The sequence below is a fragment of the Laetiporus sulphureus genome (genome assembly GCF_001632365.1).
Source record: "Laetiporus sulphureus 93-53 unplaced genomic scaffold LAESUscaffold_26, whole genome shotgun sequence".
Lineage (NCBI taxonomy): Eukaryota > Fungi > Basidiomycota > Agaricomycetes > Polyporales > Laetiporaceae > Laetiporus > Laetiporus sulphureus.
Genome location: NW_024468535.1, coordinates 27,727 through 50,097, shown reverse-complemented (window position 1 = coordinate 50,097; position 22,371 = coordinate 27,727). Strand labels below are relative to the sequence as shown.

The 22,371-nt window shown below is 53.2% G+C and overlaps 10 protein-coding genes across 10 annotated transcripts; 8 read left to right on the top strand and 2 right to left on the bottom strand.

Annotated features, from left to right (window-relative positions):
• Nucleotides 1-238: 238 nt before the first annotated feature.
• Nucleotides 239-609, top strand: LAESUDRAFT_726976 (uncharacterized protein). The gene has a single exon (XM_040909136.1). It carries the CDS (start codon nucleotides 274-276, stop codon nucleotides 463-465), a length of 192 nt encoding a protein of 63 aa, XP_040763082.1. The 5' UTR covers nucleotides 239-273; the 3' UTR covers nucleotides 466-609.
• A 47-nt stretch (nucleotides 610-656) lies between these two features.
• On the top strand, nucleotides 657-2,965 carry LAESUDRAFT_726975 (uncharacterized protein). The gene is made up of 9 exons (XM_040909135.1): nucleotides 657-1,142; nucleotides 1,223-1,322; nucleotides 1,459-1,705; nucleotides 1,771-1,853; nucleotides 1,918-2,091; nucleotides 2,162-2,276; nucleotides 2,339-2,438; nucleotides 2,495-2,580; nucleotides 2,653-2,965. The coding sequence occupies exons 1-9, from the start codon at nucleotides 780-782 to the stop codon at nucleotides 2,732-2,734; spliced, it is 1,350 nt and encodes a 449-aa protein (XP_040763081.1). The 5' UTR covers nucleotides 657-779; the 3' UTR covers nucleotides 2,735-2,965.
• Nucleotides 2,966-3,423: 458 nt separating this feature from the next.
• Nucleotides 3,424-4,361, top strand: LAESUDRAFT_760226 (uncharacterized protein; the record flags this gene model as incomplete). The annotated part of the gene is made up of 3 exons (XM_040912705.1): nucleotides 3,424-3,481; nucleotides 3,537-3,625; nucleotides 3,681-4,361. 3 exons carry the CDS (start codon nucleotides 3,424-3,426, stop codon nucleotides 4,359-4,361), a joined length of 828 nt encoding a protein of 275 aa, XP_040763080.1.
• A 719-nt stretch (nucleotides 4,362-5,080) lies between these two features.
• On the bottom strand, nucleotides 5,081-6,925 carry LAESUDRAFT_656068 (ALDH-like protein; the record flags this gene model as incomplete). The annotated part of the gene is made up of 8 exons (XM_040904593.1): nucleotides 5,081-5,183; nucleotides 5,247-5,307; nucleotides 5,366-5,500; nucleotides 5,549-5,915; nucleotides 5,965-6,063; nucleotides 6,129-6,233; nucleotides 6,290-6,434; nucleotides 6,486-6,925. The coding sequence occupies 8 exons, from the start codon at nucleotides 6,923-6,925 to the stop codon at nucleotides 5,081-5,083; spliced, it is 1,455 nt and encodes a 484-aa protein (XP_040763079.1).
• Nucleotides 6,926-8,359: 1,434 nt separating this feature from the next.
• On the top strand, nucleotides 8,360-8,797 carry LAESUDRAFT_655924 (uncharacterized protein; the record flags this gene model as incomplete). Its single annotated transcript, XM_040904585.1, has 2 exons — nucleotides 8,360-8,401; nucleotides 8,462-8,797. 2 exons carry the CDS (start codon nucleotides 8,360-8,362, stop codon nucleotides 8,795-8,797), a joined length of 378 nt encoding a protein of 125 aa, XP_040763078.1.
• A 1,153-nt stretch (nucleotides 8,798-9,950) lies between these two features.
• On the top strand, nucleotides 9,951-10,701 carry LAESUDRAFT_225347 (uncharacterized protein). Its single transcript, XM_040901636.1, has 4 exons — nucleotides 9,951-10,023; nucleotides 10,094-10,295; nucleotides 10,400-10,493; nucleotides 10,561-10,701. Exons 2-4 carry the CDS (start codon nucleotides 10,163-10,165, stop codon nucleotides 10,613-10,615), a joined length of 282 nt encoding a protein of 93 aa, XP_040763077.1. The 5' UTR covers nucleotides 9,951-10,023; nucleotides 10,094-10,162; the 3' UTR covers nucleotides 10,616-10,701.
• Nucleotides 10,702-10,831: 130 nt separating this feature from the next.
• LAESUDRAFT_737497 (uncharacterized protein) lies at nucleotides 10,832-11,831 on the top strand (the record flags this gene model as incomplete). The annotated part of the gene is made up of 4 exons (XM_040910795.1): nucleotides 10,832-11,054; nucleotides 11,096-11,199; nucleotides 11,252-11,384; nucleotides 11,452-11,831. The coding sequence occupies 4 exons, from the start codon at nucleotides 10,832-10,834 to the stop codon at nucleotides 11,829-11,831; spliced, it is 840 nt and encodes a 279-aa protein (XP_040763076.1).
• A 290-nt stretch (nucleotides 11,832-12,121) lies between these two features.
• LAESUDRAFT_655896 (glyoxylate dehydrogenase) lies at nucleotides 12,122-14,416 on the bottom strand (the record flags this gene model as incomplete). Its single annotated transcript, XM_040904583.1, has 15 exons — nucleotides 12,122-12,165; nucleotides 12,231-12,363; nucleotides 12,420-12,760; nucleotides 12,815-12,875; nucleotides 12,933-13,146; nucleotides 13,204-13,280; nucleotides 13,332-13,418; nucleotides 13,473-13,566; nucleotides 13,628-13,692; nucleotides 13,753-13,788; nucleotides 13,848-13,977; nucleotides 14,029-14,091; nucleotides 14,144-14,195; nucleotides 14,249-14,281; nucleotides 14,338-14,416. 15 exons carry the CDS (start codon nucleotides 14,414-14,416, stop codon nucleotides 12,122-12,124), a joined length of 1,509 nt encoding a protein of 502 aa, XP_040763075.1.
• Nucleotides 14,417-16,279: 1,863 nt separating this feature from the next.
• On the top strand, nucleotides 16,280-17,724 carry LAESUDRAFT_737495 (phosphoenolpyruvate pyruvate domain-containing protein; the record flags this gene model as incomplete). Its single annotated transcript, XM_040910794.1, has 8 exons — nucleotides 16,280-16,486; nucleotides 16,540-16,613; nucleotides 16,672-16,806; nucleotides 16,861-17,062; nucleotides 17,120-17,281; nucleotides 17,338-17,419; nucleotides 17,477-17,605; nucleotides 17,663-17,724. 8 exons carry the CDS (start codon nucleotides 16,280-16,282, stop codon nucleotides 17,722-17,724), a joined length of 1,053 nt encoding a protein of 350 aa, XP_040763074.1.
• A 338-nt stretch (nucleotides 17,725-18,062) lies between these two features.
• Nucleotides 18,063-21,043, top strand: LAESUDRAFT_726963 (uncharacterized protein). Its single transcript, XM_040909134.1, has 18 exons — nucleotides 18,063-18,423; nucleotides 18,557-18,589; nucleotides 18,648-18,656; nucleotides 18,711-18,753; nucleotides 18,805-18,867; nucleotides 18,926-19,055; nucleotides 19,118-19,218; nucleotides 19,283-19,376; nucleotides 19,438-19,524; nucleotides 19,576-19,652; nucleotides 19,709-19,823; nucleotides 19,884-19,985; nucleotides 20,042-20,102; nucleotides 20,165-20,199; nucleotides 20,264-20,495; nucleotides 20,560-20,639; nucleotides 20,699-20,831; nucleotides 20,883-21,043. The coding sequence occupies exons 1-18, from the start codon at nucleotides 18,342-18,344 to the stop codon at nucleotides 20,930-20,932; spliced, it is 1,527 nt and encodes a 508-aa protein (XP_040763073.1). The 5' UTR covers nucleotides 18,063-18,341; the 3' UTR covers nucleotides 20,933-21,043.
• Nucleotides 21,044-22,371: the final 1,328 nt, after the last annotated feature.

Below are 22,371 nucleotides of genomic sequence, written 5' to 3'. Positions count from 1 at the left end.
TACAAGTTCCACAAGTTCCAAGCACCAGCGCGTATGTGATTGCGATGAAACCACAATCATCCTGTTGTCTGTCAATGTTCAACTGAAAATCGCAGTACTTGAGGTAATGTTATGTACGTCCACGCGGAGCAAGAAGTTGAATAATTTGGACGTGAACGTCTGAGAAGATCTGCGTTCAGGCATGGGAATTTGCGCGCGCGTGCATCGGAACTAAATATTGCTCGTGCGTCACCACTGCCAGGTGATAGGAAGAGTTGCAGCCGACCAGGGCCAATGGCAAAAGTTCACATGGGTCAACAACCGCCGCCTCAACAGCTCAAATGTTTTACGTCCATACGAGATCAACAACGAAGGTTCTGTTTGCAATATTCTGCCAACGTAATTGTTGCTTTGCTTCCGCGCTCTGGTGGCTATCGTATCTCGGCTGCTCCTTGTGCGAGACAAATCACCTCTCTTGGGCGTTGACGTCCCTATCAGCACTGGCACGAGTCATTCCATAGTTCTGAATAGACTTTTGTCATGCTCTATCAAGATTGACATTCCCTTCTTTGTCACAGAAGGCCTCCACGCGCGCAGTGGAGGAGTGATAAGCACTACCCTGTATATCAGGCCTCCAGCTTTCTGAGAAGTGAGTCGCTATCTCTCTTCCCTGCACTGGCTGCAGCATTCGCTCAACATAAGCGGCAGTAGTGGACGTCCTTTGAGATCTGCACTTTCCATTGGTTCACTCTGTATTTTGCCAACTTGACGCAATACTTCTGCTTCGTCTTGAGGCAAAGATGGGACTCCAATTTGTGGATGAGCAGCTCACAATCGCATTTGATTGGAAGGATGCCATCGGACTCAGCCTGCTGCTGATCCATGGGGGTGTACTCTACCTAGTGCTGAAAAGACGCTCCCGAACCTCGGCGGCATCTGTCAGCGGCGCAGCAGCGCCACCCCTCTCCCATGTCGCCAGCTCGGGGAAGAATGTCCCGAAGGCTTTGCGCTACGGGCCTGGAAAGCCCGAGGGCGGTTCAAGGGATGCGACCGGACCTGGATATCTTCCTGATCCTGATCCGCTGCTAGACTTAGACTTGAGCAAGGCGACGGTGCGGGACTATGTGTACGTTAACAAGGTCCTGCGGTATCCATATTTCCAGGTAAGTAGCAAGTTCGATCATTCAGATCTGCGCTGTCACCCGTAGCCCTAAGGATACTGATGGGTTCTGTGGTTCTCGAGACGATGGCGCATCAGCCAATGCACATTAACGATTGGATCGAGATCGACAAGGACTACCAGTGGTATCTGGATGAGAAGGCAAGAGTCATTAGGGAGCAAGGTCAGTATCGCCCGATTCGTGTCATTGAATGAACGTCTGTTCAAGGGATTTGCATCTTGAAAGTTGTATGGACTGGACATACTGCTTTCGGTATTCCGACGTTCTTGCTCTTGCAGTGCTAATCAATGTCATGCAGGCAAAGTGGTTATAGACTCTCTCCCCGAGAACGACGCTGCATGCAACGAACTGCTCGAGACTCTCGTGGACTACCTGCCGAAGCGATTCCCCACGCTTTTTGACGCAATTTGGCTTGAAAGAGGCGCAGGAGAGAAGGGAGGCAGCCAACGAACATATCCCATCGGCATCGTCAACAAGGTGACAGGAGAGCGTTTTCCCGATGTGAGGGATATCAAGGGCGTTGACGCGTTGATGATTGTGTCTAGGTATGTCCACCGATTCCGGGCCGAGATCTCGGAAGTGGCATAGATGTGAGAGCTAATGAGCGTAGACTAGTGCAGGATGACTTCTTGATGGGGAGAGAGCGCGAGGATGGGAAGGTGTATCTCGTCGGTGGATTGATCGTCTTCCCTGGTGCGTGTCTTCATCTGCCAGTACCAACGTCCTACTTGCAACCATGGTCTAATTCCCGTCGCAGGATCCTATCTTTTGTCGGAGAAGATTGGTCAGCCGATCCACCAGCTGCATGCTGACGTCCCGCAGTTCAAGAAGATCCTCATGAGTGTCGAGCGCACCATGACGCGCTTTGCGCCTGACCGTCCGTTTGAGCGCGCGAGCTGGATGATCGTAGACGATCGCGAGTTGTTCTGGCGTGAGTATTGAAATGCCTGAATTGAGGCCGACAAAGCGGTAAACTCACAGTGAATGGTGATATGTAATAGATAATATCATCTCCGGGTCGATGCCTGAAGACATGCATCCGAAGGACTTATACCTACGTATCGACCATCAGACGTTCCGCAAGCTCCCTAGAACAAGGGGTATTATGTTCGGCGTGTAAGCGAAAGATCGACCTTCATCTGTGCGGTCGAGCACTGATCAATCTGCGATGCTGGAAGCCATCCCGTTTTGACAAAGATTGGCGACCTAGCCGACAGCCCTCTGGTACCAGCTTTGCTAAGCAAAATTCACAACGAACCCGACAATGGCCTAATGGAGGTGTGTTCAGACGTGCAAGTGCTATTGTAGCTTTTGTCTCACCATAACGCGCGCAGTACAAGAAGGCCGAGAAATATACCCCGAAGCTGGTTCCATATCTGCAGGAGCTTACCCAGCAACAGATCGCAAGAGGACTAATCAAGTAAGTTATGCAACCATTTGCTACCAGGCAATTTCTCTTCTGTCCAACATTGTTCTCACGACCTCATGGCAGGCCCGAGGACGTGGAGGATGTTGCGAAGTTCCGAGAGAAAGCGGGCGATGCAGGCTTGGCTTCCGCTGATGCGATGGTATAACACCCAAGGCCGCTCATCACGGCTTACGCAAGCTTATGGTCGCTAACGGAGGCACTGGCTCATCTGCATCTCTACAATGGAAGCCCCCACCCATTTATACCACGATCTGGCAAGCGACTCACTCTACATCCATATCCATATCCTTGTTCAGCTTCCAATTTTGTCGGATTTTGCCAAATGACTGGTAGAGAATCTATAACTTGTTGTTGAAATATGCTGCCTGCATCGTGAGCGAACAATTAAGTGGACCTGTAAGCTTTGCGGATAGCCTGGCAGCGGCGGGCCATATGTGATGGCCAGCGTCACGTTTTGTGGCACAGTGTGATCAGTGACGCTTTCGACTCGCCTCTCTCTCTGACAGAGCTTCCCCCAGACTGCCGTCGACGACGACGGACGTACTAGTGCCCCTCTGCTGTGCTCCTTGCATGATCTTCAGCTGCCTTGGGTAACATGGACAGCTCATGCCGGAATTTAGACATAACTGGATTTGTGGGTGGCAACCACTGGCATTCATGCTGCTGCAGAGCCTTGCAGAGCGTCAATGTTCCCACCAAAGAAATGGAAGCTCGCGCAAGTTGCCTAGATATGTCTGGCTCGAGGCACTGTCTCAGAGTTCATTTATACCTCGGCTTGCGACCTGAATAGTGCTCCACCACTCGTTCTTCTCTATATTGCGTTAGCGCGACGCCATGAGCAGCAGCGAGAAGAAAAATCTACTCACAGATTTGGTGGTGCCGTTCCGTCAGTGTGCGTATCAGATGGGCTCATAAATCTATTGTCTCGCATGTTAATACCTCTGCAGTCGCCTCCAGCCAGGACAGCGAGTTGAGACAGGCCATCCTGCAGGTGATCACGATCTGGCTGAACAGATTGGCTCTCGTGAGCGGTATTGTGAGCTTACAACGCGATCTCTCGTCTTTCCCGCACCGTGTCTGACGTGCTATAGGCGACGTTCTTTGCGTCCATTGACTCACTCCTCTTCTCCCTCGCCAGCTCTGCGGTGCACCTTGGCGACCCTTCGACGTCATGGAGCGCCACGGACAAGCTGACGACCGCAACCTTCGCAGGAGCACTCATCTTCCATATCTGCGCCGCGATCATCGCTTTCGTCGCATCGTTCATTCTCGTGAGACTCCAACTGGTGGACGCGGACGAGCAAGAGGCTAAATATGTTCACGGGACGACCTCTAACAAGGCGATCGCTCGCGATGTCGAAAGGGACCCCCTTGCCAATGAGCACGCGCACCGTCCGTCGACGTCCTCTGCAGGCGTAGCTGACTTCAAGAAGGAGGGAGCTTCAAGTGTGTCGCAGGACCCCTGCGACGCGATCTACCAGCGCGTCAACGTCCAATGCCTGCAACTTCGCGGCTTCCGCAAACTCCCCGCTATCCGTGTTCCTTCGCCCACGCTGACCCCGACTCAGCTGGCCCAGCAGATTCTGGATCCGCCGATCATGTTACTCCAGCGCTGCCACACGCTTGCGGTGTGGATGTCCGCGGTTGGTTTCGTCTGCGGGCTGATTGGCATCTTGGCGTATGCGTGGGCGCACACGCCCCTCGCTGTGAGCATCTTCTCCACAGCCTGCCTTGGTGTATGCACGATAGCGGGCACGCTGGTGCTCTTGTAGCAGCGCGTAAGCCACGAAACGAACTAATAACGCAATATTCATTGACGACTCAGGTACCAGTGTATATCCTCATGCCGTTGATACATTGTTGGTCTCACGAATTATGATTTTCAGGGGCTTGTACACTTGTCACGATGCAGATCGATTGTAGCTTTGCTATTCATGCTACGGACAATTATCATTTGAGCAGTACCCAATCAGAAACTTATCATTAAGGAACATTTTGCAGACTTTTCTGGCAAATTTCTTTTCTTCAACACTGATCACTATTAACCACTGAGCGCATACGTTACTTCACGAAGACGCGGAGTCGAAGTCGCCACGTGCAGCAGGTGAGCTCTTATCCATCAACCCATCCACCGACGATGAAACGAAATCCTTCATCCTTGTACTGACGGGAGGCTATGCGTTCTCCTGAATGCTAGGCGCTTCCGGAAGACTATGTCTCCTACGTGGAGATGATATCTTCTCTCTGAGTTTGGCTTGCCCTGTGTCTCGGCCCGTGACGACGATTTTGCTGACGAGGCTTCAATCCAGATTATTCAAATTGCAACGTACAAGGAACGTACAATACACATGCAGGTGTTCACTACAATACGTCTTGCTATCTGGAACGCGGCGAGTTTACGACATCTAGTCAAAGCGCAGAGACGAATGACAGCGCAAGCAATCATATCGTCTTTGGGAATAAAGGAGGATCGCAGTATCATTCTTCACCCTCACCCAACCAATGGATACGGAGGAGCGTCAGCAGGATGGATCACGACCATCCGCACATCCGTAAAGCTCTCGACACTAAAATTGCTATAACCTGATCCTCCGCTATGTGATAGATGGCTGATGTGAGGTTCTTGCAGCATGAAAAGACAGCATTCAGACACTGACCCGAGGCCTGTATGATCTCTGTCTTCGAGATGAACTGTGGGGCCGTTGACGTTCACGCAGCCTGTGGAAACGGCGCTGGGGGTGAGTGGCTCCGAAAGTTCGTGGTGAGCAGTTCTGACCTGATCGTATGCGCATAGATACATCCATTGCTGTGTTGAGGTCTTTCGTCCACAGAGCGCCCACTAACGTGTAGTCGGACGCGTTCGCGAAATCGACCGCCTCGTCAATGGTATCAACTTCCACGAGCACGACCACTACGCAACTCAGCAGCAGACTGAATCAGCCTCTGTATTTCCACACACCTGGTCCGAAGCTTTCTTGGTCCCAAAGAGCGTTGCCAGGCTTCACGTCCGTGACAATGTGCGGCTGCACGACTGGGCCGTCTCTGGTCCCGTCTCCGAGCAGGAACCGTGCGCCATTCTGCTTCGCCTCAGCAAGCATGGCCACAATATGCGCGGCGGAGGCCTCCGTGAACTGCGCAGAGAGCCTTTCTCCCGGGCCGCCGGACTTGAACTTGCTGAACTCTTCGATGAGGGCTTTAATTAAGTTTTGCGCCTCCTGCCGTTGCACGATGACGCGCTCGGTTGACATACAGATCTGACCGGAGTGCAAGAGGGCGGAGAAGGTGATTGCACGTGCGGCTCTCGGTACGTCTGCGCCTTCCAGCACCTGCACGAGGTGATGTGGACATTGAGCACTCAGAAGGTTGATTACGTACGACAACAGGTGCCTTTCCGCCCAGCTCGAACACGCAAGGCTTCAGATACTTGGCGGCTTCTGCGGCTATCAGTCTTCCTACGCGATCGCTCCCCGTGAACTATGGGATAGAACAGAAGAAGGGGACATTGAGTACGCCAATCGTTTCGTGCAGTCTTTGCTTACGTTGATCTTCCGCACTGCAGGGTGGGCAATCATTTCGCTAGTCATTGCAGGAGCGTTTTCTCGCGATATATGTACGACATTCAGGACGCCTTTGGGCAACCCTACCTGTTGAGATGATAATGATTCTGCTGACAGACGATGCACAAGACAGAGCAGCCTACTTCATGCAGGAGCTCCGCGATAATAAATTGCGTGCGTGGGCTATTCTCGGAGGTTTTGAAGACAACTGTGTTGCCACAAATGATCGGATATCCAATTGCACGAACTGCCAGGATCACAGGCGCGTTCCACGGCGCGACGGCGAGGCTGTAGTTGATCTGAGCAGATGATCATTTCCAAGTGTCTGGAGAATCTCACATGACACCCTGAGCCCTTCGTTGGGCAATGACATATCCTCCCGGAATCGTCGACGGAAAAGACTCGCCCTTCAACTGAGTCACCAGCCCCGCGATGTGGCGCAACCACTCCACTGAAACCTGGAGGTTAAAGTCGACCAGGAAGTCTGCGGCGCACGTCTCCTCCTGCAGCGCCAATTTGACCTTTGCCCTGTACCTTTCGGTTTCCAGCAGATCGGCCGCCTTTAGGAAGTAGTCTCGCTTCGCGGAGAGCGGCACACGTTCCCAGGTATTGAAAGCCCGTGCGGCTGCGTCAACGGCGTTCTGGCAGTCTTGGCTGGACGCGGAGGAGGCGAGGGTGACGATCTCCTTGGAGTACGAATTCTGTACCTCATAGCAAGCGTCGCTGCTCGCTGAACACTCTTGGCCGTCGATGTAGAGCGGGGTGAAAAGAGCGGGCATGATTGGAAGGTTGCTGCGCGAACAAGATTCCACGCGACCCATCTTATGCTAGCTCTGGACGTGTTCGTGTCAAGCCGCCGATGTCGGTGTGTCCGATTTGGTCCTCCTCTTTTCAAATCTGACCCTAAGGAGATACCATGTAACCCGCAAACCTAGCGCTTCCTTCCCATACTGAGGAAGAAGACGATGCGGTCAAACGCGGCGAAGCCTAAAAGCGCTCCGCAGATATCCAATCAATGACGGGCGTGTACCTACAGAACGAGCATGGGCATTGACCAATTGAAGTCGATTCATTCAAAATGAGAGCAAGGTCGTGCCGTGCATAGCAAATTTCAGACCGCAGCGGTGAGAGGTTTACCAGAAGCGGATGCCTATCCGTGGTTCGGCTTGCATGCCGTGCTGCGAAATTTGAAGTGGTGTTGCGTAGGAATACATGCTTCCTGTATTGTGTCGCATCGGTCGGGCTATACGCTTCATTCAGCAGGACTTGTCATTCATCCTGACAAGACGCCTCTGATGGTCAACCGATAGACAGTTTCTCAAGGCAAAGATAAACAGTATTCGGGCATGCTCTTTCTATTGCAGAGTGCCTCGGATGGTACGCGTTCATGAAGGTGGATCCAAAGTAGGCATGGAGTCGAAGACTGCGTCACACGACAGCGCGGAAGCATCTTGACCGTGTGCCCAATACATTTAATCATGCCCAGTTCAGCTTCGCTCGCGCCTATAGCACACTAGTTGGATATTCGTGTAGTAGATTGACGGCACACCATCACCGATTTCGTGCATGTTACACTCTTGACCGGCCTCAGGATCTTCCGATTGGATTTCATGGCAGATTCTAGGCAAAACGTGACTGTAAAACATATCACCAGCGATCCACGAATTCAAAGGCAACCCCATAAATATAGAGACAATGAGACAGATACGAGAGCAGGCAAATGACGGCTCGGACCTTGCGTGGCTGCCTCGCGATGTCCATAGATCCGATAACAGCTTGACCAAAGCTTGACTCATTATAGGTGCTTCTGGCGGCATGCGACAATGAGGCTTCTGCAACACAAACGCGTGTTCCTGCGCTGCTAACCAGTACATCTACCCGCACGATGTCGATGACCCTCGGCCCACAGCTTGCAAACCTCGTACCACCACAGCTATTGACCGACTAGCATCGCAGCCACAGAAACCAGTGTGAGTTTGGCTCATACTTACTTTTGTGAGCTTGGCTGAAACAGCCCGTGAAGCATGGACTTCGATATGCAGCTCACGCAGTTGTTGGGCAAGCTGACGCTTGAGAACAATTGGTGCAACGGGCAGTTCGTGAGTGGTTCTTCGGGGAAGATACTATTCTGTGAACTGACTTCTGTTCGCCCGTGGAGGCAGGAAAGCGAAGAGCCGTTACCAGCATACGAGACCGAATACCAAGACGCAACAATGTCCGACTCGTCGTCAGACGGAGAAGACTCGAGCTACCGGGTCTGTATTCATGTGGACAATTGTCGAGAAGTCAACCTTCTAACGAGCCGGTCATCATAGCCCAGCCCATCGGGATCCTCAAGGTACATCGCGAGCGCAGGTATGCCGCCATCCAGCGGATGCGCACTACTGCAAGCGTTGCGAGGACAAGTACAAGCAGGACAATACCCAACCACGGGCGGCGAGTATCTCGAAGCCATCTTCACGCATCGAGAGGCGGTCGCAGCGTTCCCGCAGGGACACCACAATTGCGCAGTCGGGTTCAGTGATTTGGCCATGGAACTGGAGCGACGGGGCATGAGGCCGGACAGAGAAGGAGATGCAGAGGCTGTGGCAGCTTTCAGACACGAAGCATGGGTCATTTGGGAGCAGTCCGTGGTGGCAGGCAGACCATGATGACTTGCTCGAAGAGATATTCAAGCGCACAGTTAATACCAGAGGCACGTTCCAAGGAAGATCATGTAGTACTTAGTATTTATGTGCACTATATAAGAAGGCCTTTTGAACTTGAGCTTAGGAGCAGGATGAGCACTTTCGCTGGGCTCGAAAGACTTGGCGCCCGTTGAGCAGCGCACGTGATGCAATTGTGGCCCACACGGGCGTCTGGACTCTGGAGCCCCTCGCTGTTGTTGTTCTCCTCAGCAACATACTATGCTTCAATACTGACTCTGTCTGATTTCCTTGTGACTTTTAGACATGCATCCCTGCCTGGATACTATATGAATTGTAGAGGTTATCCTACTAGTCTCGCAGCATTGATGGGCGAGCAGACTTCAAGAACGTGTCGCGCTCCCAGTGAGCCTGTATTAGATTTTCTGTGGTATCGGAGGGTCATCTGGTGCGATGCATGTCGAGCCGTCAGATCAATGAGGATCCAAGCGTACTTCACGTTCTGGCTCGTCCGATTTTCGCTTCGTGAACGAGATCAAAATTTGGTGTCCAGGTTGTTGTAAGGCAGCCATCTGCTCAGAACAAGCTTTATTTGACCTCCATGCGAAATGCGTCCGCATTCTGAATTCCATTTCCACAATCGGCATGCTAGTTTTCAACCATACAGCTTGATAACGAAGACTTCGATACACATAATTCCCGTGGCAGTATTGCACCACTCCTTCCCAATCGCAGTGAAGTGGTATGAAATGAAGCAGTCGCAAGCGAGCGCCAAGATGAGGAACCTTCTCAAGCCGTGGCGATATCGACATGGTGGAAGATATCTTTTGGAACGTGATGGTATGTTTGAAAATTCTACCCGACAGCGACGCCATACTAATTCTGAACACACTTCGCTGTGCGAAAACTTTGCCCATCTTCGTTGATGGATGCCAGGTTCTTCCGTTTACAATGAGCTGACCTGAGGTATGACATACTTTGAAAGATACAGCCCGGTGGCTAAATCAGTATTGTGTCCGAAAACGAATTTTGACGGACTCGTGGACTTGTTTATCTGGATTACAACAACGGTGAGGTTTTTCCTCGTTGTATAGAACCCTCTGGGCTTAAGGGAAGCATAGGTCAATTCACCAGCGGACCCTCTGAAGATTAAACGATCCGGTGGCAAGTTACTGTCCCACTTTCGGGTTGATGAGGTTGGCTGGTGGGACATTGCATTGCGGTAGTCATAGGTTCAGCAATACCTCCATGACAGAGAAGTTTCCTGCATAATAGTCTCCTGATCTGACAGAATACGTACAGACTCAACATCAAACCTTTTCACCAAAGGGCGCCAGCTTCTGCCTTGGACCACTCGTGGTTCACGCCTATATGCACGTGATACTATACTTGCTATGGGTGACTGAATGCTTGCACTGCCAGCCACAATCATATGCATATTCTAGCAGGGCGGTTCTGTCGCAGGAATGCTGTACGGTTCTGGGTGGCTGGGTCCGAAGTGCTGGTAAGTCAAGTCATCTGGAAAGATAGGCTCCACAGTGCGCTCCTGTGATAACTTGAGTAAATGATGCAGCTGAATTGAGACACTGACTCGATGCTGTATTTCAGAAGCAGGGGAGCCCGTGACTATCCAATCAAAAGCATCCTATAGAGTTGGTGCTTGGCGTCCCACATCCACAGGTTGGCTGAATTGTGCTGTTCGGTTCGTGTGTTCGTTCCATCCATATCAACCCATCGTCCGCGGGGCGCTCATGCGCTTTTCGTTTCAGGGATCATTGTGGCAGCGTCTCTGCGGTGCAGCTGCCCAGTATGGTGGATATATAGTCACTGCCTCTCCTCATGCGAGCACTGGCGTCCGCCATTGTTCTCGGATCTATCATAGTGGAACCGTCGCGAAGGCGGTATCGTGCCGATGTTCTCTAGGCGGCTACGACTGACCTTATATACCTCGCTGCGACTTCGCTGAAGTAATTAGTTCCCCACCGCTCTATTGTCATGGCTCCAGACTTGAAAGGTATGCGATTCACGGATACTGATCGGATGTATTGCCAGTCTCACTGCAATACTTCAGGCAGGCCCTTTCTGGGGCACGCATATCCCTTGTCCGAGGAACCAGCCCTACTTTCACGCACAGCAAGTCCCATGTGGCTGTTGGCGAATACCACAGCACCTTTCTCCCCTGGGTCTGCAAGCAGTAACGCTTTTGGAGATGCTTCAGCGAAAGGTCCGGATCAACCAAGACAATGTAAGTCATGGACGCTATGTGTAATTCCACCTTTCTCTCATAAATTTGTCGAACCGTAGGGACACAAATTGACCAAGACGAGACCGATGCAGAGATTCGTAGAAAGGTCATGAAGGAGCTTGTCCATTCTTGGATGGACCGCTTGCAATTAATATCTGTCATTGTAAGCTGGCTTCTGTGCATCGAACAGGGCGGGATTGACACGATCTTTACAGGCCACGTTCTTCGCTGCGACTGAGGCGCAGTTACTAGGCTTTGTCATGCCTGATGACGGCGAACGGCCCACTCGTATACAACAAGCCGCGAACGCGAGCCTCGTAGGAGCATTAGTAATCCATCTATGCGCAGGTCAGTCCATCAACTTCTTTAACAGCCTCCCAGATAGCTCATGTAGTTGTGTCTTTGGGATCCGCAGCGATCATCTCATTCCTCGCTGCTTTTTTCTTGATCCGATATCGATTGAGGGAGGCAAAGCGGGAAGAACGTAAGGTTGAAGCGGGCGGGGAGACGACGACGACAACGACACAGTCATCGCAAGAATCGCAGAACCACATATGGTCCGCGGACCCGCATCTCGAGCAGGTCGGCCCGTTCCGCAGGGGCCCGCCAACACGTCTCCTGGAGCACTGCCATACGCTGTGCATGTGGCTCGCTGCAGTGGGCTTCGTGCTCGCGCTCGCGGGGGTGCTGTGCTACTCCTGGTCACGCCTCCCGCGGAGTGCTAGTATTTTCGCCACGACCATCATGGGCGTGTGCTGGGCTGCGACTCTGGCGGCGGTGTTCTTGCTTCCGTGAAAACAATTGGATGACGGCCGAGTGCATTGTATACCCTTGCCACGTTATACCAACAATATGTGACTTTCATCATTTATAGCAGTAGTATGTACGCACGGCAATCCCTATTTAAAGAGATAGTACTCTGCATGTATAGTTATCCCTTAGTTCATGATAATTCTTAGTTCACGGCTTATACCCTATGTTTTAAGCAGAAATAAGCATGTTATGTACTGAATTACATCTAATGTACAGACAACAAATGGTATCACGATGCAGATGGACGCAGGCGAGATATCTCTTAGTCCTTTTCACAGCTTGCTCTCGTTGAATCTGGCACCAGACAGAGGTTGGTCTAAGCGCCACTGTTGTCAGCAAGCAAGCAAGCAGGGCGGAACGAATAAATAAATGAACACGTACAGGTCTGTGTGAACAGGTGGTCCTGAGGCGTAACGACGGTATGCGACGCCAGAGCACTCGCATCGACCATCTCCGGCACGAGCTCATCAATCGTACGTGCACCCAGGAGACGCATGTTCATCTCGAACTCATCCTAAGTAGAAACCCACAATCAGCACCATACGCGAGTTTCGTAGGCAGTCAACCTACCCGGAAGATCTGGATGGCCTTCTCGACGCCCTCCTGGCCATAGCTGCAGAACGCGTAGAGGAACGGTCGGCCGACACCAACAGCCTTCGCGCCGAGCGCAAGTGCCTTGAGCACGTCGCTCGCGCGGCGCACCCCACCGTCTACGAAGATCTCAAAGTTCGGGCTCGGGAAGTAGCCGCGGGCCTTGAGCGCCGCCACGACCTCGACGAGCACCTCAAGACCGGAGCGTGCTGTATCAAGCTGGCGACCGCCGTGGTTGGAGAGGACGATGCCCTGTACACCGGCCTCGTATGCGAGGATGGCATCCTCGGCAGTCGAGATACCCTTAAGGATGATGGGCACTGATGACGACGTCATAAGTCTCACATCTGATATAGAGGGAGCAGATGTCTTACTCTTCGTGATGCTCCTGAACCATGGGATGTCTTTCCAGGACAGGCTGGGGTCAATGAAAGACTGGCCCAGATAACATTTCGGTCAGCAAGCGATAACTGAGGACGAAGTGCGCCTTACACTAATAGCCCGCGCAACACCCTCGTCCTTTTTGATGTCCGACTGGCCATCCTGGACCTTCGCGACGCCCTCATCGCCGACAAACTTCATCCGCATGTCCTTCTCGCGGCGGCCGAGCTGCGGTGCGTCGACCGTGATGAAGAGCGCCTTGACGCCACGCGCCTCCGCATGTTGCACGTACTTGCGCGTGATCTCGCGGTCACGGTTCACGTACCTGCGGGACGGCGTCAGTGGGTCCTCGGGACGGGAAGCGCTTCGCGGAAGGACTCACAGCTGGAGAAATAGAGTTTGATCTGGCTTGGCGGCGTCAACAATGTCGTCGAACGAACAGGAAGCAAGCGTTGCGACCTAAGGGATGCTATGAAAATGCTGTCACGAGACTCTGCCTGAGACGCTTACCATCTGGATGACACCGTAGTTGGCTGCTGCTCGCGTCAAGCAGAGTTCACCGTCTGGGTGGCCGAGCTTGCCAAGAGCTGTTGCCGACTGTTTAGGAGCTTCAGCTTCCAAAATCACGTAAGACGACCACGCGGCACTCACGATGTACACTGGGAGGGACGACTTCTGTCCGAGAATCGTCGTCGACCAGTCAACGGTTGAGACGTCGCGGAGGATGCGGGGTCGGAACCAGACGCTGAGCGGAAATATCAGTGAGCTGCACTTTCCTAATACATTGTGCAAGAAAAACTGCTCACCGTTGGTACGCCATGCGGTTCTCCCGAAGCGATATCTCGTCATCTGATGCCGAGGAATAATATGCCTGTGCATGAGATCTCGTCAGGTGGCTTTCTCGTACCCTTCGTCTAGAGCTCAGACGTACCCAAGCCTTCTCCGTGATGACCTTGCGAGCTACAGCCTGTGGGTTACCGCAATGAGCCACGCTCCGTGTCAAATAGCCGCAGCAGCCAAGCCTACCTCGAAGTCGTGCAGGTTGATAATCGTATCGATGGACGGCCGCGCCTCGACGAACTTCTGCCGTTGCTTCTCCTCCTCGGTCACCTCCACGACGGCCTTGGTGATCGTGCTGGCATCGATGGGGCCCAGGCTGTCACGCGACCCGTGAGCTTCGAATACGCTCCAAATATGTTCGACTTACTGCTTTTCGGGAGGAAGGTTCGTGGTAATCGCGTCCGGCGGGTGGATTGGCTCGTACGCCACCCTGACGGCAAAAGGTAAGCTTTTATTAAAACGTTATGGAGAGAACTACTTACGTCGCGTCGCTGCCTGCGTACTTCAGGATGATGGCCTGACCACCGGGGTGCTCTGTCGGGACGTAAGTTGGAGACTCCGGTGCGCCCAGCGCCACATGAGCTTACCTGGCAGGAAGTCCGTGACGTCGTAGACCTTCCCTGTAGATCACTGTTCTGTCAAAGATACTCCGGCGACGCAAACTCTGCCCACTCACCATGCACGATGATCCAGCAATCACTGCGCGTGTTGTGCTTGGCGACGTCGGGGCCGGTGAGAATGCGATTGTCAGACATGGTGCACTGGGCGTCGATACGTACAACCACTAATGCGAGTGGGAATGGACGAGCTCTGTCCACGACCGGCGGGGCTTTTCAACAGCTACATGGCGGAATAGCGGAGCCCGCGCGTTAGATCGCGTTGAGAGATGTATTGCAGGTCGCGGAAGGCGGGCATAGCGATACACTCCACAATGAGCGCAGGACATGGGGTTAGAGGAAGTTTGGCCGGTGTTAGATCGGTAGGCGCTACATATGATCTATGGTTGTCATCCTCGTGAAATGCTCCTGCGGAGACAGGGCGAACGTTGTGTTCTGCAGTAGGGGGCCTCTGGAGCTCGCCATCCTGGGTAGCTCCGAACGAAGGACATTGTCTGCCAGGCCATGACTCGGCGCCGCGCTGCTGCCCGCAAGCGCGCACTGTTCACCAGTTGGTCAGCGTTAACACGACACGAGGATAATTCGCGTGGATTTACTCGTTCCATTCCGTAGGAGACGTTCTGCAGCCGATATCGATTGCACGATCTCCTCCTTAACGCCGTTCGAGAGAAAATCCCATCAAAGCCTCCCCGTTGGGGCGTCCCTGTCGGAGAGAAGCTCCCATTCCTACCGAGATATTCCGCTGTTGAGGCTTTGTATGAGGGGTGCAGCTGAGCCGGAATTACTGATTTTCATACTCAGCATAAGTCAGTTTGAACGACATATACCAGAATGAGAGTGATCCGAGGGTCGGTATGAATGGCTCCAAGCGTAATGCTTCCTCAGGGCTGTGGCTTGTCAAATATCATCACCATCAATATGGAACCTGCGTTCATTAAGGATGTGAATTGCGCCAAGACGCGGTGCAGATGGACTCCGGTGACAGTCAAGACTCCGTCGGATTGAAGAGGCTTAGCAGACGACCGATTACCCAACGGATCAGAACGAGATAAGATTAGATGACAAGTGAGTGACTAGAGAGAGCCGGCGCTTGTGGCCAAGTTTTTTTCTCATTCATTTCCGCCACAAAGACAGCGATGTGAATGAACCGTTAACTGCGCGATGCTGGCCTATGGATTTGCGGCCTCGAGTTCTCGGGCATTGTCATGCATGACTCCATTGCAATACAACGGTGCGTGTACCTCACATGCCGCTGGGAGTGGAATGCATTGCGATAGAGAATGGCGCCCGCCTTAACGCCGCCAGTCACATCAAGTAAAACGTTTTGCTTAGCGATCTTCGCCTAGAACGATGCACAGGCCCGGAGGTACTGTTGACGGATTGCAGCGAACCAAGACCACGCTCCGACCCCGATTCAGAGACCGAGCTGCCAATGTACCGAACAACACTCTTGGTATCCAGGCCCCAAGACGCCAAGCAGTCTCGGGTTGGCGCACGAATACCCTTCGCTGCCGCCAAGAAATTCCAAGCGCCACGAAGCTGCGTCTTCGTTAATTGCGCCCGTGAAGTTGTAAAGAAGGTCGGAGGCATGCAAGGCGGGGGGTTCTTGCCAAGCAGACGCGCTGCCATACAAGTCTATTCCCGCTCTAACTCCCCGGTCTCCGTGCGCGGTGGATCACAGCATGCGTCGGAGAGTGGTATCGGGCTATCCCCGTTCGTGCATTAGGACGCTGTCCTGTTTAATTCTCAGAAGCGGACGCGTGCGTCGTTAGACGCAGCTATTGCCGTGTGGGTCTGATTCAGCATGGGCTCTGTGTCATGGAGGGGCAAACGCCCCACCCGGGCGCATAATCGTGCTGCCTCTGGGGTAGGATATAAGCAAGGTCACTTACCGGCAAGCATCCCAACTCAACTCCTCCTCCCGCATCTCCAGGTCCTCCTTCACCTCCTTCACCGCCTACTCGTACCTTTATACAACTTCTCTCTCCATCTTCATCCAAAATGCCGGGCTTCGAATTCACCAAGGAGACCACCGAGCACGTCGAGCAGGCTTCCGTCCCCGCGCCGCAGGCTCCTCTGAGCAATGGCTTCGTGGAGAACGGTGCCTACTACAATGCCCGACTCGACCCCAAGAACTACCTTGAAGGCCCACTTTCATCCAACCCCGCAACTCGTCTCCGACAGATGCTCGCCCGACCAGGCATCGTTGTAAGTAATTGTTGCTCGATAGTTATCGGATAGATTTTCACGAGACTTTGCAGATTGCACCTGGTATCTGCGACGGTATTAGTGCTCGTTGCGCACTCGAGGCGGGCTTCACCTGCTTGTACCAGAGGTAGGTTATATGCTATGCGTGCTATATTGATATAGTGCTCAACCATCTCCTTATCTAGTGGCGCTGCGACGACAGCATCCCGCCTTGGCATGCCCGACCTGGCTATTGCTACTCAAAATGACTTCGTTCAGTCTGCAGAGATGGTTTGCAGTCTAGACCCAACTTGCCCCGTCATCGCCGATGCGGATACTGGGTAAGCCAAATTTTATTGAGTCTTCCTTTGTCGGGGATCTGATGACCCTCCCAGCTTCGGTGGTCCCGCTATGGTTGCACGCACGGTGACCAAGTATGCGCGCGCCGGTGTCGCAGGCCTCCACATCGAAGACCAGGTCCAGACCAAGCGCTGTGGACACTTGATGGGCAAGCAGGTCGTCTCTCGCGAAGAGTTCCTCCAGCGCATCCGTGCGGCTGTCATCGCACGCGATTCGATTCCAGGAGGCTCTGACTTCGTGAGTGGATCTCAGATGATCGACAATCCGCGGCAACTAATCACGGACAACTGTTAGGTCATCATTGGTCGCACAGATTCTGCACAAGTCCTCGGCATGGAGGAGGCCGTCACCCGTCTCAAGCTCGCGGCTGCCGCCGGTGCTGATGTGTGCTTTATTGAGGGTGTCAAGACGTCCGAGCTCCTTAAGTCGACCGTCGCTGCACTCGCACCCAAGCCGGTAAGTGCCAGGGTATTCACGCATCCAGATCGCACGCTGACGATGGATCCCGCCAGGTGCTTGTCAATGTCATCTCCGGTGGCTTGACGCCCTCGTTCACGTGCGACGAGGCCGAGAAATACGGCGCGAAGATCATCAGTGAGTGGACTTGAGCTGGTGCCAATACCTGATCCGCTGATCATGGTCGCTATACAGTCTTCTCGCTGGTATCCTGCGTCGCGATGGTGCACGCATGCCGCGCCGCGATGGCATCGCTCAAGAAGACCGGCACAGATTTCTCGTCCGCCAAGGGCATGGACCCCAAGGCATTCTTCGAAGTGATGGGTACGTTGCTCCTCCCTTTCACCATGTGCGACTCGCCCCTCATCTCTCACCTCGCAGGTCTTGACGATGTCGTCCAGCTCGACGCTGCAGCGGGTGCGAAGAACTTCGAGCTCGTCTGAGCTGCTTTGTCTGTGCGGCGCGCCGCGGGGATTTCCGAGTAGATAAATGGGTGTCTTGGGCGTCGCTGTCGTGCATTTTTTTTACTACCTTATTTCTCTCATCATCATGCATCTCTGTAGACCATCGCATAGCTAGTAGCATTGACAATGCACATTTTTTTGTATACAACGTATCCGGGGCTTCGGTCGCTGTTAGATTCCAATTTTGTGCCACAGCTCTCGAAGCCTCGACAGCCAAACGGATCGCTCGGATTTGAGGCCGCCATCTCGATTTGCCCGACTGTGCCGGTCTCGCGTGCTATTCTCCTTTGGCGACACCGTCCTCTTCGCGGCCGCCAGCGACCCCAACGTGCTCGACGACGATCAGCGCCTTCCGTTTAAATGCATTTGCTGGTAAAAAGACGGCGTACGGCGCAACTTCGGGCACCCGTTTGCACGCCCGTCTCCCGCCGGGGGCCCGGACCGGCACTCACGGGGCCACCGCCGCTATACCTCCAATTCGGCTTTCGGACGACGTTCTAAATCCCAACCTTCGACTTTGTCCCAAGTTGCATCTCTCGGAGAGCAGGTCGTGTCGCGAAGTCTGCTTTGGCCATTAGAAGTTTGTATCTTTCAAGATGGCCGGCATGGAGAGAGTGATATCGGGGAAGGAGGTTGCGGAGCACAACTCGAGGGAGAGCTGTTGGATCATCGTGCATGGTGAGTTGAGGATGCTCTCTGGGTTGCGGGAGGAGGTGTGGAGGCTCCGACATATGTCTCTTCGACTATTATCTGCCAACGGAAACAGAACGTGCTTCCAGGAGCAGCGGGCTGACTAGTTTTGCAATCTCAGGTAAAGTGTATGATGTTACGGAATTCCTGCCAGGTGAGTCTATCCGCCAGCTCGAGCGGACATACCAGTGCTCACTGTCCTTCGCGTGCAGAACATCCTGGTATGTCTATCATCGCTGCTCGTATATCATAAGGAGGTTTTCAGCGTTCTATAGGCGGTAGTAAAATCATTCTGAAATACGCCGGGAAGGATGCTACGCAAGTCCTGCTTTTCTTTACTGCCCAGATCCATTGCTAAGCATGACACAGTGCGGAATACGACCCCATCCATCCGCCAAACGCCATCAGGGACAACCTGCCTCCAGAGAAATAGTACGTCGTTCCGCCTCTAACAGCACCTCCACCGCATCTTCTCACTCACAATCTGTAGTCTAGGGCTCGTTGATCCCAACACCGTAGCCAAGGTCGAGGTGAAGATTACTGAAGAGGAGAAGGCGCGCCAGCAGCGCATGGCGCAGCGGCCGCCGCTCTCGGAGATTCTCAATTTGCATGACTTTGAAGTGAGGTCCCGTCGCCATTTGCCATGCGGTGATTGGCTGACGACTGTGCTTGGGGCGCGTAGGCTATCGCGCGGTTGTGCATGACTGAGAAGGCGTGGGCGTACTACAGTTCGGCTGCCGACGATGAGATAACCAATCGGGAGAACCACGCGGCGTACCACAGGTATGCTGCGACTGCTCTTTTTTTTGTTCCCCGCGGACGGCCATCGACGTTGAATGTCGCGTAGGATTTGGTTCCGCCCGCGCGTTCTGCGGAATGTCACGCACGTGGACTGGTCGACGAAGATCCTCGGCCACCGCACTAAGATGCCAATATACATCGTAAGTCGTAGGTGGCACGTTGCGTCTCAGAGGGATTAACGGGCGTTTGGGTATTGGTTAGACTGCGACCGCTCTGGGCAAGCTTGGTCACCCGGACGGTGAGCTGAATTTGACATGGGCAGCAGCAAAGCACGACGTGATCCAGATGGCGAGTATCAACTTCACATGCAACCAGCCTTAGTCACTCACTCCTCAGTAGATTCCGACCCTTGCGTCGTGTTCGTTCGACGAGATCGTTGATGCGGCGGTGCCTGGTCAGGTCCAGTTCCTACAATTGTGCGCAGCGTCATCTTGCGTGCTTATCTCGGGGACTGATCATGGGCGATGTGCAGGTACGTGAACTCTGACAGGGCGATCACGAAGAAACTCGTGCAGCACGCGGAGAAGCGCGGAATCAAGGGCCTGTTCATCACTGTGGACGCGCCGCAGCTCGGGCGTCGGGAAAAGGTCAGCGAGCGTTTACGTCGAATACATGACAGAGGTACTCATGAAGATGGTATTTTTCAGGATATGCGCATGAAGTTTACCGACGAGGACCCCGCGGAGGTGACGGACAACAAGGTCGCGGACAAAGTCGACCGCTCGCAAGGCGCGGCTCGGGCTATCAGCGTGAGTGGAATTGCGCCGAGTATGCCTGTGCCAGCATTCATGTGGACCGGATGTAGTCCTTCATTGATACTGGGCTGTGCTGGGAGGATATTCCGTGGTTCCAGTCTATCACGAAGAGTGAATAGTTCGCATCTCTCAACGATTACCTGCGACCTGACATGACTGTGCCTCGCTCGCAGTGCCCCTCATCCTCAAGGGCGTCCAATGCTGGGAGGTGAGGATACTCCACACCTTCCTTACCACGTTCAAGACACTCACCCGTCGATACGCACTTGCAGGACGCGCTCATGGCGTATGATTCAGGCCTCGCCGGTGTCGTGCTTTCCAACCATGGCGGGAGACAGCTCGAATTCTCCCGCTCGGGGATTGAGACACTCGTCGAGGTCGTGGCGAAGCTGAAAGAGAAGCGCGGGCTGACGTTCCCGAACGAGAAGTTTGAGCTGTACGTCGATGGCGGCGTGCGCCGCGTGACGGATGTTCTCAAGGCGATCGCGTTGGGCGCCACCGCGGGTGCGTGGAGTCCCACAGTAACTGGATTGGTGGAGAGGTGCACATTGATGATTTTCATTTGTAGTTGGCATCGGGCGGCCCTTCCTGTACGCGTTCTCCGCGTACGGCCAGGCGGGTGTCGAGCGGGCGTTGGAGATCCTACATGTGCGTGATTACTGCTCCAAGTTGGAGATAGCGCGATGCTGACGAGCGTCGTTGTGCAGGACGAGTTTGAGATGAACATGCGTCTGCTGGGGGCGCGGACGCTTAAGGAGGTCGTGCCGGAGATGGTCGATGCGAATTGCATCCATCAGCATATCGTGTCGGTGCCTTCGGATCGATTATATGATTCCAATTGTGCGTACTTTGAGTGTTTATTCGTGTATGGCGGCTGAATGGGTGTGACAGATGAGACTATGCCGTTGGCGAGGCTCAGAGAGGCGAAGTCGAAGATATAGATGCTCCCAAGTGAAGGATCTGAACTAGATTTTTCTTCTTTTCATGCTGTATATATGTGCTGTTGGGTTGTATATATACCATCACATGAGACATGATGCATTATATTCTGCTAAGCACTTAGGCATAAGTAACCTTACAGACCGTTTCAACAGCGGTAGTCCTCGCGGTCGGCGCGGTCCGAAAAAGAGTGACGTCGGGCTGGTGACGTCATCTCGATTTTGCTGGAAACTGTTTCTCCCGCCTCGAGGTAGTTTGGATCTCAGATCCCAACCTTAGCAGGCGGGCGTTGTGGCCGCGTGGTGCACGTGGCGGTGAAAACGTTTGAACGTTGGAGTTCAAGTTTCAACATCAACGTTTCAACGTTCAATAGGCGGATTTTGAACAGATTTGTATCCGCGTTAAAGAGATGAATAAGCAGACTCTGCCTTGTTCAGCTCATCTTGCTTCAAAAGTGCTACTAGTCCGGGCGGGCTACACAGAGTCATACTGTTATGAGATCTGCACGAACAGCGTAACCAAGCACACGCTGTGCGGAGCATTAAAGGACGGCGAACTTTTGAGCAAACCAAATAGGACAAGACCCGCTGATGCTTACTTCAAGCAATAGATTCATTGGATGTAGTTGTTATGCGTGAAGGAGCCCGATCGCCAACATTTATTGTGAGTCCAGTTACTCGCGCATATATTGATAACGGTGTATATGTGGCAAAGCTGTACACACAAATAGACCAGAACTGCTCGAAAGCACTCACCTATGCGCATGATTGAACCAATATACCGCCCAGGGTTCACGCATGGAGGAGTCCTGCCTGCGACAGTGCAGCTGCGACTCAATTGAGGTCATGGAGTTCCCCTCTATTCTTGCAGAACCACGATAAGAGACGCTTTGATGTTGCTGCTCTCTTTACGACAGGTTATTCTTTCGCGCCAATTTAATAGAATTTATGATGGGAACAGAAGTCAGCAGAATGCGTCAGGTGTGCTCAGATCACGTACCAACTGGAGAAGCTGGCGAGGAGCCTCCTTTATCCGATTTCCGGGGCTAGCCCAGGGGCGACAATTGAATAATAGGAAGCCTTGGGCAATGCCGCTACTAGATGCGCGTCCATGTACGCATCCGAACGATTCAAGATTCGCTATTTTACGAAACAAACGAGCGAGTCAAGTTCTGCGGTCTTGCCGCATTCAGAGCTCGCATCAGGTGAGTCGAGGTAGTTTCAGCGCGTTTTCAGCACGTAACGACCTATGCAGTCTGCTCACCGGATCACCAGAACGTCCGATTTCATGACACATGGACCGTGGCGGTAGCTCGGACTCGACGCTTGAGAATACCTCCGTCAGGCCAATGGATATGCTGCCATCACGCAGCATTCCAGAATCGTCCAACTGTGGTCTGGCCTATGGAACCCAGTCAGAATGTCAAAATGAGGTGGAGACG